Source organism: Anthonomus grandis, chromosome 14 (genome assembly GCF_022605725.1).
Source record: "Anthonomus grandis grandis chromosome 14, icAntGran1.3, whole genome shotgun sequence".
Taxonomy (NCBI): Eukaryota; Metazoa; Arthropoda; class Insecta; order Coleoptera; family Curculionidae; genus Anthonomus; species Anthonomus grandis.
Genome location: NC_065559.1, coordinates 4,266,446 through 4,285,087, shown reverse-complemented (window position 1 = coordinate 4,285,087; position 18,642 = coordinate 4,266,446). Strand labels below are relative to the sequence as shown.

General features: G+C 32.3%; 2 protein-coding genes across 5 annotated transcripts in view; both read left to right on the top strand.

Moving 5' to 3' along the window:
• The window catches only part of LOC126744438 (chaoptin), a 294,134-nt gene that overhangs the window by 71,936 nt on the left and 203,556 nt on the right, over positions 1 to 18,642 (top strand). The window lies entirely within an intron of this gene.
• LOC126744758 (uncharacterized) lies at positions 3,190 to 5,431 on the top strand. Its single transcript, XM_050452313.1, has 3 exons — positions 3,190 to 3,492; positions 4,059 to 4,371; positions 5,195 to 5,431. The coding sequence occupies exons 1-3, from the start codon at positions 3,353 to 3,355 to the stop codon at positions 5,429 to 5,431; spliced, it is 690 nt and encodes a 229-aa protein (XP_050308270.1). The 5' UTR covers positions 3,190 to 3,352.

Sequence of the window (18,642 nt, the reverse complement as noted above, 5' to 3'; positions counted from 1 at the left end):
CTTCTTTCTGTCAAAGAAGTCATTCCTTTCTATATAGTGTCATTTTAAAAGCAAACTTATTACTGATGCATCTTTATAGCAAAACTCCTTTTTAAAATTAAGTAGCACAGTAGACTGTGATGGATATTAAGTGGAGGTGCTGTAGACGTTGTTGTAAATCCTCAATTGAAAAGCGTTACAGTGTATTTTATGTTATTATTTTAATAACGTGCATTTCCCAAATTAGTTTACTTCCTAGATTGAATAGACTTTTGTAATAGCGATAATTAATTTCCTGAAATATGCTACTTCGAGCGTGGCTTAAACCTCACCGTCAAAACTTGTATTAATTAGGCAAACAGGTAATGCTGTTTCTAATTTTCTCCGCAGGTGCTCTTGTCTTAAACAAGTCTTTACTCCTTTATGTTCAACACAAAGGGCTATTTTAGGTTTAAATATATTGTATTAAGGTCTTTGATTAGTTAGGTTAGGTTTTGTAAGCAGCTATCTAATTATATATGGAAGAGGAATTATAAAGTAAAGACCCGAAGGAGAAAAGAGAAGTAAATAAAAGAAAATAATAAACTACCAGCAGGAGCATAACAAGCGAATAGTGAACTTGGTCTTTGACCTACAAATTCAAATTCAAATCTTTATTATTCAAAATTGACACAATACAGTGTATGGAATTCGTCCATGTTCAAAGAAGCTAAAATTTGAAATATTATATACTTGAATCTACACTATCACTAAACGTAGTTTACATACTCAAAGAAATTATTAAGCATATAAAACAGTAACAGAAATAAATAAATGCATTACAGCTAGTTATTACTTCGAAAGGTAGGTCTTAATATCATAGTAACACTTCAAAACTAAGAAAGCTTTCAATTTTTTTTTAACTGTTGACAAACTATTACAATTTTTTATGTCATTTGGCAATTTATTAAATATTTTTGGACATATTTTCAGGATAAAATTTTTTGAAAGAGTTAATCTAGTACGCAACAAAGATAAATTATTTCTTAGTCTAGTTGGATAATTATGAAAAAGACCATTTGTCACAAATAAATTAAGATTCTTAAAAACAAATAAACACACTTGAAATATATACATAGACGGAACAGTTAAAATCTCAAAGTGATTAAAAAGCGATCTACAGGAAGTTTTAGCGGGTACTTTCGCCATACATCTAATAACTTTTTTTTGACCCATAAATACACGACAGGCATACGCTGAGAAACCCCAGAATTGGATCCCATACAGAATCTCAAAGTGGATTATGGCATAGTATACACAAACTAACTGGTTTTTATCTATTAAGAACTTAATATTTCTTATGACATAACAAAAGCTACCTAATTTTAATGCCAAATCATTGCAATGTGTCTTCCATGAAAAAGTGCCATCTAGTATCAAGCCAAAAAACTTTATTATTTGTTGACGTCACAAGAAACTACCGTTATTGCTTAAATGCGTGTCAAGATTTAATTGACTCAAAAAACCATATAATTTATTTTCTTGGTATTAAGAAACAGTTCATTTAGAGTAAACCAGTTATTTAGCTCGTGTAATGCTTTTCCCGCAGTAATGTGCATATTTTCTGTACTTTGTTGCCGAACAAGGGCTGATGTATCGTCCAGGTACATAGTAACATGACTATACAGTAAATCTGTAGGCAATGAATTTACAAATATAAGAAACAACGCAGGCCCGAGCACCTTAAGGTACTCCCAAATCAGTGTGAAGATTGTTTGAAGAATATGAACCTAATTTATTCCTTATTTCCACTTATTGTGTCCGGGCGAACCAATTTAAGACGACACCTCTAATGCTGTATGACTCCATCTTGCATAACAAAGCATCATGGCTGACACAGTCAAACGCCCTGCTTAGGTCGCAAAAGATCCCCACAGGGCGCTCACCTGTCTCAAGTGCATCGATAACCTCAGATAAAAACGACAAAATGGCAGACGAGGTAGATCTACACAACAGAAAACCATGTTGTCTTTCCGAAAATATTTTATTTTTTATGAGATAAGCCTATCAAGCATTGCATATTCAAGTATTTTTGAGAAACAGGAAGTTAAAGATATTGGCCTATAATTCTCAACCCAATTAGAATCCCCTTTTTTAAAAACAGCAATAACCTTACAATTATTTAATGAGTTTAGAAATATTCCCTTTTCGAATGACATATTAATGAGATATGTTAATGGTCTGATGCAAACCTCTGCAGTATTTTTTAAATACAGGTAATGAAATTTCATCAGGTCCTCCAGACTTTTTATTTTTCATTTTATTTTTTATAATATTTAGGATTTCATCCTCACTGAAAGGCACAATGCTCTTATTATGCAAAAAACATGCAAAAGAAACATTCTGAGTATTAGATGAAATATCTTTATTTTGTCTTAACATGCTTAAGATATTTTTAGGTTCTTCAATAAAAGAGTTATTAAAATAATTAACTACTTCGATAGGATTTGTAATTGATAAGCCGTTAGTCTAAAAATATTGTTATTTCGCTCAGACACGATAGACCACATTGTTTTGTTAGGATTTTCAGAGATTGTTATTTTATGGTGATAAAATTGTTTTTTACTATGATTAATTAATAATTTTATGCCTGCACTTTCACTTCTATATCTCGTCTCCAATTCCGGGATCAGACGCCGTTGTCGGTGTAAATATTTTAAATTTTTGCTAGATTTTCTAATTTCATCTGTTATCTATGATTTGTTATTCTTATTTAGATGTGAAAATTTTAACGGAAAACTTAAATTAAAATACCATAAATATGTTGAATAAAATAAGTCAAATTGGACATTCATAATTCATAATACATTAATTGGACATAAGTCAAATTATTTTCCTTATAGACCTCTGCCCATTTTTCACACTCAAGGACAGATTTAAAATCAATTATATTAGTAAAACAAAAATTCCTTTTAGGCTGGCCACTCTGATTGACTTCGTCGGAACATTTGTTAAAAATTCCAGAATTAAAAAATTACTTTGCTTTCTACCACAGCATCCTTACATTCAGATATATTAGTAAAAATTAAGTCCAAAACGTTAGAACTGGTAGGGCCAATTCGAGTGGGCAAAAAAACTTTATTATTTAATTTAAAGGTAGACAATATATTAAAAAAACACTGATTGTTTATAGAACTCAGGGAAGGCGTATTAAAATCGTCAGTAACCCCGGCTCCACACTTGCGTATACAAATATTCGCTAATTAGACGAATATTTGGAAACGAATAATTATGTATGAATGTTCACTTTTCTGTCCATCCACACATGTTACTTTTGACCGAATAATTGCATTTTTGGTTTAAAATACGGAAAATATTCGCTTTGTACCGTCGCATGCTATTTAAGATGGATGATTATTCAATAGCTGCAGCTGCCTACTTTTTTATGTGTTACTATAATAATTTAAGGAAAAAGAAAAAAAAACCTAGGAAAAGAAGATGGTGGATGGTTTCCCTTCATCACAGTAGAAAAAGGTAGGACCTAATGCATTTTTGATTAGGGTGTCCTAAATACCAAGTGCCACTATTGCTATCTCCGAAAGGGTAAGTGCCACGGCATAGGTTAAATTACAGAAAAGTTGACATTTTTTATGCTCATTGAAGATCTTTTTGCAGTTTTGCAAAATTTTTATTAGTTTCTGACTTACAGAGTGATTTATGAAAAACGCCAAAATTAATTTCGTTGAATATTTCAAAAACTATTGGTTTTTAGAGGCCCAATTTCAATTAAAATTTTTTAAAAATTTTCCCGCTTTACAACATGGTGTCTGCAAATTTCATTTTTGACGTTTATTTAATTTTGTCGTTTTTCATAAATCACTCTGCAAGTCAGAAAGTAATTAAGGGGAAAAAATGTCAACTGTGGCGCTTACCGTTTCGGAGATAGTAATAGTGGCATATGGTATTTAGGATACCCTGTATAAATTTAAAATAATTAGTATTTTTCAAGTTAGAATATAAAAAATATACTATCGACTTCTTAATTTTTGTCATTTTTATGTCCTGATGAGCACTGTATAATAAAACATAATTAATTTTAGGTATGATGGAATCAACATGCTTGCAGATTTACAACAGGAGCATTCTGGTCAATTTGAAAATTTTTGCCGGATGTCTTCATCAGATTTTAACAATTTACTTGACAGAATTGGCCCAAGTATCGCAAGAAGAGATACTAAATGGCGAAAAGCAATTCCAGCAAAAATTCGTTTAGCTGTGACTCTTCGGTTTTTGGCGACTGGAGATAGCTATCAAAGTCTTCATTATCTCTTCAAAATATCTCCCCAAGTAATTTCTGAAATTGTGCCGGAGGTGTGCAGTGCAATAATTGAAGCATTAAAAGACAATATAAAGGTAAACAAATTTTAATAGTTTAGTCACTAAAAAAAAAAAAGAAAATCAGATTTTTAATACCTACTGTTAGTAGTATTATGAAACAAGTTTTTAAATATTATCTACATTAAAGGTTTCATAATAATTACCAATATTTTGAAAAATTTGAGAATTTTGCGTATTTGTATAAGATAGTGATGACGATGATGCTGTAGTAAGGTCAGTATAATTGCTGAAAGCATCAGGAGATGGTGTTGGATCTGGTGTAGTCGGCACAGATTTGTTTCTCTTTCTTTTGAGCAACATAGTGTCAATTTCCACCATAATTTCCTCTCTTTCATCTTCATTATACCGACGAAGTTTTTTTGCCAGTAGTTGCCCATATAGTTCACAATCGTCTTTTTGAGGATCCGGCCGTTTTTCTCAAATATTTGTAAGAATGTTAAAGGCTTCATCCATACGCTTTTCGCGAACAGTTTCTGTATCAGAACAAATCGACTTTGCATTCCTTTTAGGTCCTACTGGCTTACGTGCATTAGGTATGATTTCACCTAGGCGAAAAATATTATTTTAGGTATATTAAAACAATTTTAAACACAGAAATACTATAGAAAAAGGTAATATTAATAAACTAAATAATGTTTTATTACCTTGCACTATTTTTTCAACTGCTTTTTCTGTCTGGCTATTAGCGTTATTATCATCATTACCGATATCCTGTGACTCTTCTGTATCTGTAGCAACTGTTTGACTACTACTGTCTTCATTCACTGTTGAAAGGATCTACAATTAATGATGACTATGTTGTAGAAAAATACTAAATATTTTCCTCTTTCTGTTTTAGATTCCCAAGGAAAAGCAAGAATGGTTAGCAATAGCTTCTAACTTTGAAACTAGATGGCAGTTTCCCCACTGTTTAGGGGTCACGGATGGGAAGCATATTGTACTTCAATGCCCATTTAATACTAATTCAGAATATTACAACTACAAGGGCAGCTTTAGCATTGTTCTCATGGCATTGGTTGACAGCAATTACAATTTTATATATGCAGATGTAGGTTGCCAGCCATATATTTTTTAAGGTCCACATCCGATTTATTTTCCGGATTTTTAATTATTCCATTGATTTTGTGGATGTCTTGACCTCCCATTAACAAGAACTAAAGCTGGCCAAAGAGATCAATAATAATAAAGAGATTAATATCAAAGAGAATAATAATAATAATAATAATAATAATAATAATAATAATAATAATAATAATAATAATAATAATAATAATAATAATAATAATAATAATAATAATAATAATAATAATAATAATAATGATAATAATAATAATAACAATAATAATAATAATAATAATAATAATAATAATAATAATCTTTCTACATGACATATCAAAATTAAATATAAAAATACAAAGCTTGTTTAGTTTAATTTACATCCATACACACACACACGTAGTTCCACAATCGATGCTTGATGTTTTGATTTGGTTGCGCTCGGGTCGGGTTGCGGCCTTGTTGACTCAGCCAAAATAGTGCGGTCCCACGCTGTTTCCATGGCTGCACGTTTTATCCGGGTCACCAGGACAATGACGACATCCCGGCAACATAGAAACACACCACCCTAGTGCGTCAGACCATGACCTAGATATGGATGCATACAAACTAAATATTTAGAATTAGAGACAATTTTACAGTATAATTAAGAATACAAAATAATCATTTACATATTACCTATTTACAGAAAATAAAAAATAAAACAAAAAATAAAAATGGTTTATATATGTAATAAGTCTATAAAAAAAGGGTCAACTTGCACTGAAAACTGCAAAAGTGTGCCTAGAATAGTTTCTCAATTATCATGCTTGAAAGTTAATATAAAAATCTAAGATTTTAATTTCCTTTGACTTTGGACTATGCCTCACATATTCGACTCTAACTCAAAAAGTTCTCAAGCTACAAAAATCGTTCATATACGAAATGATTCTATAAAAACGGCGTCAACTTTCATTGAAAATTGCGAAAGTGTGCCTGGAATAGTTTTAAATTAACCTGCTTCAAAGTTGGTACAAGAATCTAAGATTTCTACTTTTTTTGGCTTCTGACTATACCTCATAAAATTGTTCAGTATATTTTATCTAACTTTTGCACAATACGTATTATGTAATTTGTTAAATAAATTAGTAAAAAAATAACTATGTTAAAAAACGGTTTCCAAAGCCTCAAAGTTCTTTGGCAACTTCAGTTCAACTGTTTTCTTTGATTTTTCTGCACAACGTTCGCACTGTTCTATAAACTCTTTTATCATAGTCATGGGTATATTAGAATAATGTTCAGCAATTTTTTTGAAAGTTTTTTTCTCCTTTATGTCCGCAAGCTGTATGTAAATCTCGAATTACATTCCACGCATTCATTTTGGTAGTCATTATTTTACAAACCTTTGTTACTCCAGCTAAATTCGCTAATTTAAAGGAACTTTTGTTATGATAGAACTGTCGATTTTTATTCAGTGCTTCGTTATTGCCTATTTTTGTAACGTTTTTATTGCACTTTTTTCATATTCCTCATTCCACAGCAGACTAGATTTTTGAGTTTCATCCATTTTAAAACTTTTAACATTAAAGAAAACACTATATTAATGAGTCAATCAAAAAAAAACTAATTATCAATATTATTGAACAACAAACATAACCTTAAATTTGTCATACTCGCGTTTAGTTTTGTTGGTTGCCAATTGCACGTATTCGGCAAATACATATGTGCCGAGTTCACGTATTAAGACACAGTTTTGCCTGTGACAAGAAATCGGCAACTCTACTACTTATTTCACGAATTAAGCAAATTTATGCCGAATACATGAAATCGGCAACAATTACACAAATTCGGCGTAACATATACATACACCAATGTATCTCCCTAAGCCTTTGTCCATGATGCATTTATCCATAAATATCTTGAGGTTCTTTGAATTTGAATTTCGAGGACAGTTGAAAGTGGACTTGTCATTGCCCTACCGAGAGCTAACAAGTGCCAATATGAATGAGCTACTGAAAATCATATCGTCCCGGAATATTTCAGTTACTATAGAGATACAATGGGTGGTATGACAACTTTACGCCAATTTCTAAATGTTTGACGGCATTGCTAAACGTTTTAGGTCTTAAAGTCAGTTTATGACGTTTATATTGATTGAAATTTGCTTTAAAGGGTGTGAAGTAATCACCAACAGCTAAATTTCTATATCTAGTTCAGTGTTGCTGAATTTGTACAACAAATAACTGGGCTCTGCCTTTAAAAAAACAATTTATAGGTAACATAAGGCAGCGTTAAGATTTGTACTTAAAAAAAATCTGACAACATCGGTTTGGTTAGCCGCTAGTGGTTGGTGGCGCCGCCAACTGGTCGGGACAAAATTAACATGCCGTTTGTTCGTTAAGCCGGGAAGTTTGAATGTGATTTAAGCGTTTTTCGCAATTAGGTTTTCAGGTTTAGTTGCTTCTAAATTTCGTTTGTTTACTAAATAAAAAGAAAATTACTAGGTGCTTACATTTTCGAGGTAATTACATTTCTCTCACTTTTTCTGTATTTAAAACCATGAAAATTAAGTAAAACTCGCATCTATATAATTAATTAGTTCCCTTATATACCTTCGCCATCGTCTGTCGTCACACGAAATTTCAAAAGACGAAAGAGACGACGGCTTATTATTATAATGATGAAAAACATTTTGGCCTTCGTCACCCGAAATTCAATTTGCTAATCTTGTTATCGTCTAATTCCCACCGCATCCGCCCCCATTTAAAATTAATTTTCATTATTTTATCGTGCTCCAGGCATTTTTCTGCTGATTAATCGGGTTAATTACGTCAGATTAATTAAATCAAATCGATTTTTCATGAAGTGAAACAGTTACTTGACCGTGATTCGGGATCAAAAAGTGAAACAAAATATTTGATTTTGATACGAATTTTCTTATATTAATTCCTAAATAATTTACTACTTACCTATCTTCTGTTTCAGTAATACGACCATGATCTTTCTTTTCATACTATCAGAACGGAAAACAATATATAGTACCTCTCTATGATTGAAAGTTTTGTAATCTAACGAAAGCGTTTGATTGCATCTATAGTTTGCAGGATGACACTTGTTAATGAATTGCTTCTAAAGATCTATTTAGTTCAATAGGTTTTAATTAAAGGACATTTATAAGCAAGCCATTTGTCAACATGACTTAAGACTGATCCCTAAGTTGATATATAAAATTTAAGAGTGTAAGGGCTGATATGTGTTTAACCCAACCCATCCTATCCCAAGGAGGTGTGCGTGTAAGATGGCGACACAAGTTACTAAAAAAATCAACATGGAAATAAATTTTTAGACGAAGTAAATGAACTGGTCTGACACCTTTATGAAATAATTAATAATATGATACTAACGTGTCCAATCTAAAAAGCGAAACGGTCGGTTCATAAAGGAAATTGATTTTTAGCATTGACCCTATTTGCTGCACCGTGGGGCATTACTGATGACCTTTAAATAAAGCATTTAGAGCTGGGGCTATTAAACTCGTCCCCTCCGACTTAATAATTTAATTTTCTTTATCCGAGAGAGACAGATTGAAATGGATAGCGACTTAAATAATAGGTTTCTTGAACAGACCCATTCAGTAGCGACTTCACATCTGACTTAATCCAATTATCCATCCTGTTTTATCTGACGTGATTTAAAGGCGCAACTCTTTACTTTATATATAGTGGTATATCGAGGTTGCACGGATGGTTGATGTCGATTTTAAATGACGGCTATTTAGCAAGTTTAATACGTTTTGCGTAGATAGGAGGCAAATGTTGTTTTGGTTAAATATGCTCTTAATATACTTATGGAAATTTGTTTAATGTGACACAATAAATTTAATGAACTTTAATGTTGTCTTTGGGTTAAAACTCGCACGTAACATGCGCCAGGCCTACAGAGCTATACGTAGGGTGACGTCGCTTGTTAGTTAACCAGTGCATTAGGCGTGAACGCTTTACTAAATCTAGTATATTTAAAAGAAAGCTATATAGCAACATACTTCTAGAGCTATAAAAGGCAAGTGAAAAGCGTTAAAAAAACCGTAAAAACCTCCCGCTTTTGACCTCCTCTCATGCAAAGTGAACCCCTTCACTTTCCCTTCATGTTTGACCGGTTTATTACGCGTCATTGTGACGGGCAATAAAAAAAAAGGAAACTCCAGATTGAATGGCCTTTTTGTTATATAATAAAAGCGCGAAAAAAAAAACGAGGAGAAAAAGGGACTCACAGTCACGTTGACTCTTAAAATACAAATCAGCATTATCCGGCTTACTTTTACCAGGCAGCATAAGATAAAGGGCCTGCTGTCTACTTCAACGCCCTTCCACAACCCGAGTGTCACTCGACTTTATTTTATCCGGCGGTCTTTTGTCATCTCACACAAACTAAGGATGGGAGACAATTTAATAATTTTTCCTGGGTAATGCATGCAAACAAAGCGACGGAAATCTCGTTAGTTTTAAAGATTTCTTACTTGCCCTTCTCGAGCGGTATCTTGATATAAAATTTCATGTTTGCACCAGAAAAGAGTGAACAATTATTTTAATATTCATATTCCGTGTAGCCCTTTAGGGTGTAAGATCTATTTTCTTGACAATTTTCCTTGTCATGTCATAAAATCCACTTCAGTTCTTATGAAAATATTGTAAGGTATTCAGGAACTCTATATTTATATTTTCATAATACAAATCCTCTTTTGAATTTGATCGTCCAAACGATTGTCAGTCAAATTATGTGACTAGTTAAAATTTAAGCAACCTCTACTAATTTAGTATAATTTTATTCAAAAGTACAAAATGCTAACGAGAAATTTTATACTAGCCTATAAATTCCTCATTATTCACCCTAAGCCTTTAAAGTGTTAAGAGCCGGAGTAACAATCAAGCTAAATGAAGGCATTCTTTTAAATTCAGCTATCAGGGCTAATTTCTTAGGGCTATTAACTTTTGAAACTTTTGCTATACTTATAAAAGTATTAATAAGTCTTTTAAAAAGCTTGAAAAATTTAATTTTGCAGAGCGAGAGCAAGCGTGCCTCTCTATTATTGATCTCGTTTTAATTTGAGATTTATTATTGTGATTAAAGATCATACGTTTTTCACTGAAGAGCTGAGTTGACCAGACCGGTATTTATTTATGTGCTGTCTTGACGATGGGTTTGAACAGGACAAGCTCTATTACTCTTCTCTTTTTAATTTGAGATTTATTATTGCAAGTAAAGATCATGGTTTTTGCACTGAAGACCTGAGTTGACCAAACCGGTATGCATTTAAAAATTCCGTACATGTATTTGGCACTTAGGCCCACGCCATTGGTCAATTTCAAATTTTAAGAGGTGCGAAATCCATGTACGGAATAGAAATTGGTGCCAAATAATGCGTACAGAATGTAGCACAGTAATGCCAGTTTATATAATAGAAAATATTAATGTTTTGGAAAAATCGATGTATCTTGCGCATTGCTACAAGGTAGAACAACAAACAAATACATAACTAAATGCTTACTTCCAAATGTAATGAGAAGTGTTATTTTTGGCACTAACCACTCTTCAGTTAGAATTTATCAAAAAAACGTATTCTTTTATCCACTTTTTTGCATCAGTCTCATTTAATAAATTTGATCTATATTTTCCTGGTGACATTGCGAAATATTTAAATTGAGATGGCAAATTTATTGCATCATCCATAGCGTCAAGACATCAGTCACCTCGTGTTTACAGCTAATGCACAACTAATACGACTCACCTCGTACCTGATTAAAATTTGAAATTGACCAATGGCGTGGGCCAAAGTGCCAAATACATGTACGGAATGTTTAAATGTATACAGGTCTGATCAACTCAAATCATAAAAAAAAATCTGAAATTAAAAAGAGATCCTTTCTATGAGTTGGAACAGATTATAGGCGAAGTGTGTCTAGATAAAGTCTTACGAACTTTCCGAAACCAATTCGGATCCTTTGACTCTCTTGAAAATCCAATGATAATTATTTTCCGGAATAGTTCGCGGTAAGTTTAACTACCCGGTTTTTGCCTAAAGGCGCGCCTAGCGGGAAACTTTTTAACGCTAATTACCGGGTTCCAAAAGTTAAATTTAATTAACATAAATCCTCCGTTAGATAAATTACCGAAAACCATCCGAGGCAAGTTTGTTCAAGGTTAACTCCGACGACGGAATTCGCTAGCGGTAAACTCCCTGGGAAGTTTCTTTAACTATACGACGTCGACGTCGTCATTGAATTTGTTTTGCGCCCTAAATAATTTTAGTAACATGCGGCATGTATGATAGTAAAAGGGGGTGGTCGGAAAATTACGTAATTTTCATACTAGGGGGGGAAATAAACTTGCGCGTCTTCTGTTTTCCGCATTAATGACAAAGTAGTTTCAGTTAAGACGAGTTATATTTCACTGCACTTACACAAAAATGCAGATCTTTTTAATGTTTACACCATAAAACTTTCTTTTAATAATAATAATAATAATAATTCTTTGCCAATCTGTTTCTGAATCTCTTGTCTTGTACTTTTTGTGAGAATATAATTATTGTAGCCCCTATGTGTTCCCTCTAAGTCATATCCAGAGTTCAGTTCCAGCCCTTAATCGGGTAAGTTTTATTTTTAATAAAAACAATGTTTATTAATATTTTTTCTTTATTTGAAATATAAAGACTACCAAAAATTCAAAATTTTGAATTTTTTATGCATAGATACAGAAAAAACTATGTATATATGATACATTGATCGCTCAACAATTGAGCGGATTCTTTTCGTGCACAAAACATAATCGTTCTCTCTTTCTTTCTGTGTAAATGTGGGAAAATGTCCAATTTGGCCAAATTTACTGGAAATTCTTTCAAATCGTCACATTTCAAACATGCAAAGGCTTCACTGTGGCTTCGGTGTAAAAACCAAGCAATATTTACACAATTGTCAATAAGTTGTCCGAATATCCCAATAATCAACAATGCCGTGGCTTATAAAGAAACACCAATTTTGTATTGTTTTATAATTTGTGGACATTCCACTTAAACTTTCTTTTTCTTCTTTTTGCTGTATCGTTTTACTTAAAAAGTAGGAGTGTATGATATATGAGAGCTAGCTAAATTAACACACTTTATGTCAACCCATTCCATTTTATAAGGGCAATATTATGGACTTTATAATCAAAAGTCTCTCTACCCTTTTTGAGTAAAGATTTATCCGGTTACACCCATGCAATCGGTTATTTCGCACTGTATCGAAGCTGTTTATACCATATTAATTTTTTAGTAAAATAATCAGGGCTCAGGAGGTAAATCAGTTGTCGAAATATACATAACTCTCAGTTATTTTACCATTTTCTTCTATAATTTATTATAACTTGATTACAGCTTTCCCGCTTCTTTTTATCCCTTAACAAACAGCCGTCAAACCAATAAAAATTCATGTCATTAAAACTAAAGACATTTATAGTAACCAATCTCCGGCGATGTATGTTGGTCAGCCTGGTAGAAGGTCTTAATCATCATTAATACAAATAAAGCTAAATTTAATAATTTAAATACATTGTGATTATAGTGATTAAATCATTTTTCACAAGCTTATCAGGATTTTTCACAGGGTAATAATATCAACATTTTATACTATTACTGTAATAAAGGTAAAAAATTAGATATGTTGAAAACAATGGAGTTTTGCAAAGTCCTGTGTTAACAATTTACACTAGCTCTACATTACACTTGCTAGGCACGTTTCCAGCTTTGGTCCCTTTATATGGTATCATCATTTCGTCAATCGAAATAAAAAGAAATAAAGGTTCTCATTTTTGATTCTTACACAGCTCTATTTATATCTTACAAAATCCTTAGCTTGAAAATGTATGAATCTTCTTAGTTTTTTAAACCTTTTCACCGATCTCACATCAGAAGTCAGACTATATATCGGAAACTCATAGATCAGTAATCTTCAAAGGATGGCATCCTAACTCCCATAAGAAGTTTCATAATTATAGAGGCTTTTATTTCATTTGGAGGCGTGTTTATTGATCTCGCGGTTGATAATGTTGAGTATATACTGAATAATAAGCTCGTTCCAGAATTTCTGAACATATTGACGAGGTGTAAGTATATTATCTGGAGAATCGTACTTAATCTCAATAAGCGTTTGAAAATGCTTAAAGTCTTGCTTTTTCTATTTGTAATGATATCCTTTTTTCTTTTTTATATTTGCAGTAATAATGGATAATGTTGTCTCGTTGTTGCATAACACCTTACCACTTTCTTACATGAAGTCGTTACTTCTGCTTCTTCATCTGATGAAGAGCCAGCATCAGAAACGTAGCAGTCTTCGAGTGATAATAACGTAACACAATTCATTTCTCTATTTCTTTGGTTATTGAGACTAATCAAAAGCTCAAATAAATTAAATCTTGTAAAGAATTTAGCTCTTTTTACTAAACATTATGTAAGAAAGACTTTGCAGATAATAAGATCAGCGCACCCTTAAACATCACGAATAAATATTATTTATGTTTATGAGAAAGACTTAGGTACCTGAATATTAAAATGAAAAAAATATTGATATTTCTCAATAAAAATCACAGTTACTTTTTGTAAGCATTTACTGTATATTGTGAGAAACATGACAATAAAAATTTTAACAATAACTGTTGTTCTGTATCCTGGGAGATACATTAGCCGATTAAGGCTTAATAGCCCAGAATTTCATTATACATTTTAAAACCCCTTATATAGTACCATTGACTTCACGTACACCATCGTCAGATCAACATCTATAAAAACTACAAAACCTCGGTAAGAAACTGAGGGTTCACACTAACAAATAAAAAAATAAAAACGTTTCTGTTATTACTTCCTTGGACTCAGATTAGAGGCTTCCTGCACCATCAATCTGGTCACAGAAATTGCCTTTGTCGTAATCGATAAAATCCTCAGCAAAGCTCATCAAGCTGCACTTAATAGGAACTTAAATGGTTAAAACTTACCAATATGTCCTCAGTTTCAACTTAATGCAGTTGTATAAGAGAGTATCTGACCTATAGTACAGGGTCCTATGCTAAAAAAAATTATGTACATTGTGTTGCATTTTTATTAGGAAGGAGTTATATACAATTCCAAGAAGACTTGACACGTAGAGTCTCTTTTGTTTGTTTTTCTGCATTGCGTTCCGAAATTTATACTTCGACAAGGTCATAATAAATTGCTCTAGCATATCTAGCATATCAAATATAAATTGCTCTAGCATATCAACGTTGTTTTTAAATGACTTAAAGTAGCGTCCAGGGGGCAACACATTAGTGCTTATACAACGATTCCAAAGAAATATTTTATTGAAATTGTTGCATTTTTTCAATTTAATGGGATGTTTTACCAACAATTGGATGGTTCAGCGATGGGTAACCCCGCGAGTCCCGTGCCATATAATAACTGAAGCTCTACAAATTTTACCCTTCAAGTTGGCTTTTATTAATGGTCAACCTGTTTATGGAAAGAATGGTTAGATTATGCGGATGACCCGTTTCTAGTTCAGAAACTTTGAAAGAATATGTCAGTATTCAGTTCACGAAACGGAAATTGACTATTGCAATTCCATCAGGATGACTGTATTCTCACAATGATTTCCAAATGGAAACTCCAATGGATTATTTCTTTTGGACTCAATTTAAAACAGACCAATTAAAAAGAAAAATAACACGAATATACTATATAAACTTATTATATAGAAAACAATCCTTTCCCCAACAATGGCACTCGTACCTCCATCAAAATCGAGTATGCATAATTCGATATTTACTTTATCCATATAATTTGAACATGTCATGATTTGACTTAGTCAAATTTGACTGGGGTCAAAGTCAGCATTAATGTGTTGAATTAATTAATGAGGATATTTATTTAACAAAATGTAGGATTTTCATTTGTTATTGTAAATGTAATTAACCGGTTTGATTTGAGAGGTATTTAGAAACATATTAACCTTACCGAAAATTCTGTGCAACTGAATTTAATTAATCAATCGTTTATTAATAGAAGGTTGAGGGTGATCGAGGGGACAGTAGGAAAAGTAAATCTAGTAGATATGTTCTTGAAACATATCTACTAGAAACTGAATTATAGGTAATCTTTCATTGTTAAAAATGATCAATTAAAAAATTTAGGCTTAGGTTCCGATACCTCACTAAATTAGAGGTTTAGGGATTCAAAGATACTTATAGAAATTTTAGAGTAAGTAGTTTTGTTTCAAATAAAGTTTATTTGATCATCATAGCTTTAGTAGATACAGAAATATCAGCTGTAGATGTCCAGGTTGACGCTCAAACTAATGTCAGCCAAATTTTAAGTATTGATAACTCATGACCGTTTGGCGTTTTGGAAAATTCTTGTACTAAATTTGGAGAAAAAAGTAAAATCTATGATCGTGCAAACATTATTTGTAATAATCAATATTTAACAACTGAAAAAGATTTTATTAAAAATATCTTAATACAAAATAATTATCCCAAGAATTTTTGGAATAAAGAGTTTGATAAAATTGAATCAACCAATTTTTACGACAAATTTCATTTTACCATTTATTCCAGGTTTTTCTGATAAAATAAAAAGAATTGCTAAAAAATTTAATATAAGAACTATTTTTAAATCACAAAACACTTGAACTTAAATTAAGTTAAACTATGAAATACCCAATATACCCAATAAAATAAGTAACTCATAATTAATGTTGCCACAACTTCAACTCTTGGCCCTCGATAGCCAATGATAATCGAACAGTTGTAGACTATCATAATCTCTTGGATCTCAGGCTCATATAAATCTAATATCCAATCTTTAATAGCTGTCAACGAATCTTCTGTAATAGGTACAAAAGGCCAGAAAGTAGCTTCTTAACTGGTGTTGGTCAGTGTATCGAGGCCAATTTTTGATTGCGTTTAGTTTATCTAGATCAGTCTTGATACCATTTTCTGACATGCATGGCCGAGGTGTCGAACTTCTTTTTGAAATAAGCTCATTTAAATGTTTTTTCCAGCATGACGACGTCATCCTGATAAATTAAGCATGACTCCCAACCATAAACTGCCACAGTCTTGTTCTTGTATGTCTTTCACTTATTTTCTGAGTGCATTTTCACCTGCTAGTATCACTCTTTCTTCTCAATTCTTGGTAAATAAAACTGTCTTTCTTGGTAATGTCATTTAGTCGCCGATCCCTCCTTTTTCTTTACTAATACAGCTGCTGGAGATATCCAAGGACTCTAGGATGATTCTATCACTCTCTTGTTTAGTTATCAGAATGCTTTAAAGTGCTTCGGAGCATTGTCTCTAGTGCTGCAGCAAATAAGAACTCTCCATCAGGTCATTATTATGCAAGGAAACAACACATTTTGATGTTCTTCATTAAGACGTCTTCATAACAATATGTAATTCTAGATGAGAGGATATATTTTACTTTTAAAGAATTCCATGAGAATTGATGCAGATGCTGCAATCACTCACTACTAAAGCTGCTCGGGAAGGTATGAGAAACCGTTCTACAGTTGGTCCAGAAGAAGCAACTACCGATGAGGAGTTATGTTCATTTTTAATTTCTTTCTTTGGCTTTTTTAAAGGATATAATAAAATAATGATTCGAAGTGAAAAACCTCAAGTTTTTAATTGGCTAACGTTTCGACGATATATATTTGTCGTCTTTATCAAGGCTAATATAAAAAATGTAGAGGTTCTCGTAAAACTTATGACTAACAGCCTCCATTGCACATATACAGATAACAACGACCAGGAACATTAATAACATTAACGCAAAACAGAAACTGATCAATGAAACTTGTATATGCATAAGGCAATTTATGAAAAATTTTTTGACGACGTCACTGGTAAAGATTACTTGTGTCGGTGGAATCAATAATGCGATCGAGCGATGTTGCGATGTTGTTGCCTTTTTCTCTAATATAGAGACGTTATCTACATTTATTTAACTTAAATGTTAACATCTTTATAAAGTATCTTATCATATTTGATGAAAAAAAAATGAGTGACAAATTTTTATGATATCATGAAGTGCTATTTCTACATAAGCATTTGACATCATTGCATGAGAGATGTTGCAAGCAAACAAACGGCCTTTACTTCCACAACAATGCTAATTCTAGCCTTTCAATGTTCTAAGAAGGACAATCTGTGACTAAGTAACAAAGAATTTTGACCCTATTGTCATTATTCACCATTGTGTCAAAAATCCACCATTGAAGTGGAAAATGAGGAGATACTCCTGCATATCAAAACATCAGCAATGAATCTCTGCAAGAAGATACGCAAAGCCCATCAAACTATTCATTTAGCTCTCATAAGAGCATCTCAAGCTGCAAGTGGTCTCTTAAGTCCAACTTTGAATACAACAAAATTATCGAATGAGTTTTTAGAAATGTAAAGACTCTATATTATCTAGATGGCGAATAATAATAATAATCTTTGGTATTAGTGTGTTCCAGGATGACTCCACCTGACTCCAGACACTCCATTTAAATAATCTATAGACCAGAGACTCTGGAGGTAACTAGGAGTGCTATTGGTAACAATTTCTGATTGAAAGCAGTTCCCAGTATCCATCTACATTTATTTGGCTGCAATTAATTCAATGGATAAATACCCCAGTGGGTTATAGAAGATTAAATTCTGAAATAGTCCTTAATTTACTGATTTTTAATCCATTTCTCACGCGAGCAGATTTTGAAATAAGTCTTTGAATCTGGAATGTACGATCATTTGATTTTTGAGCCTAAATTGATTAGTCAAAGTGTCAATCAATGTTGTTAGTTAACCTCAATGTCCTACCTTTTTGTTCTGTGACATTTGCATACTAGCCTGATCAATACTTATTACATGGACATAATTCTCTTCTCTTGTTTTTCAAATTTAGTGCTCACTTACCTGAGATTACTTGAGGTGAGCTCACTTACTTGGTGTGACGAAAAGCTCTGCAATAGAAATACAGAAGGCGATTATATTAGACATTTAGCTTATGATGACTTTTGTGAGCTTATTGCCAGCATGTAGAGACTTAACCAAACATCTCTAAATAAGAAGAAGATCTTCTGAAAATCTGTTTTAATTACACTTTCAATATAATTATTACTTCATTTATTCAAACAAATGACTTTGAAGAATAGTAGTACCTTTGACCAATAAAATGTCAAGACATTCTTTGAGTTCTGCAGCAGC

Excerpts from the sequence above, each read along its gene's own strand:
- LOC126744758 (XM_050452313.1), top strand. The coding sequence starts at position 3,353 with ATGCTATTTAAGATGGATGATTATTCAATAGCTGCAGCTGCCTACTTT. Across the intron at positions 3,493-4,058 it reads CTTCATCACAGTAGAAAAAG|GTATGATGGAATCAACATGC; the intron begins GTAGGACCTAAT and ends AATTAATTTTAG. Across the intron at positions 4,372-5,194 it reads CATTAAAAGACAATATAAAG|ATTCCCAAGGAAAAGCAAGA; the intron begins GTAAACAAATTT and ends TTTCTGTTTTAG.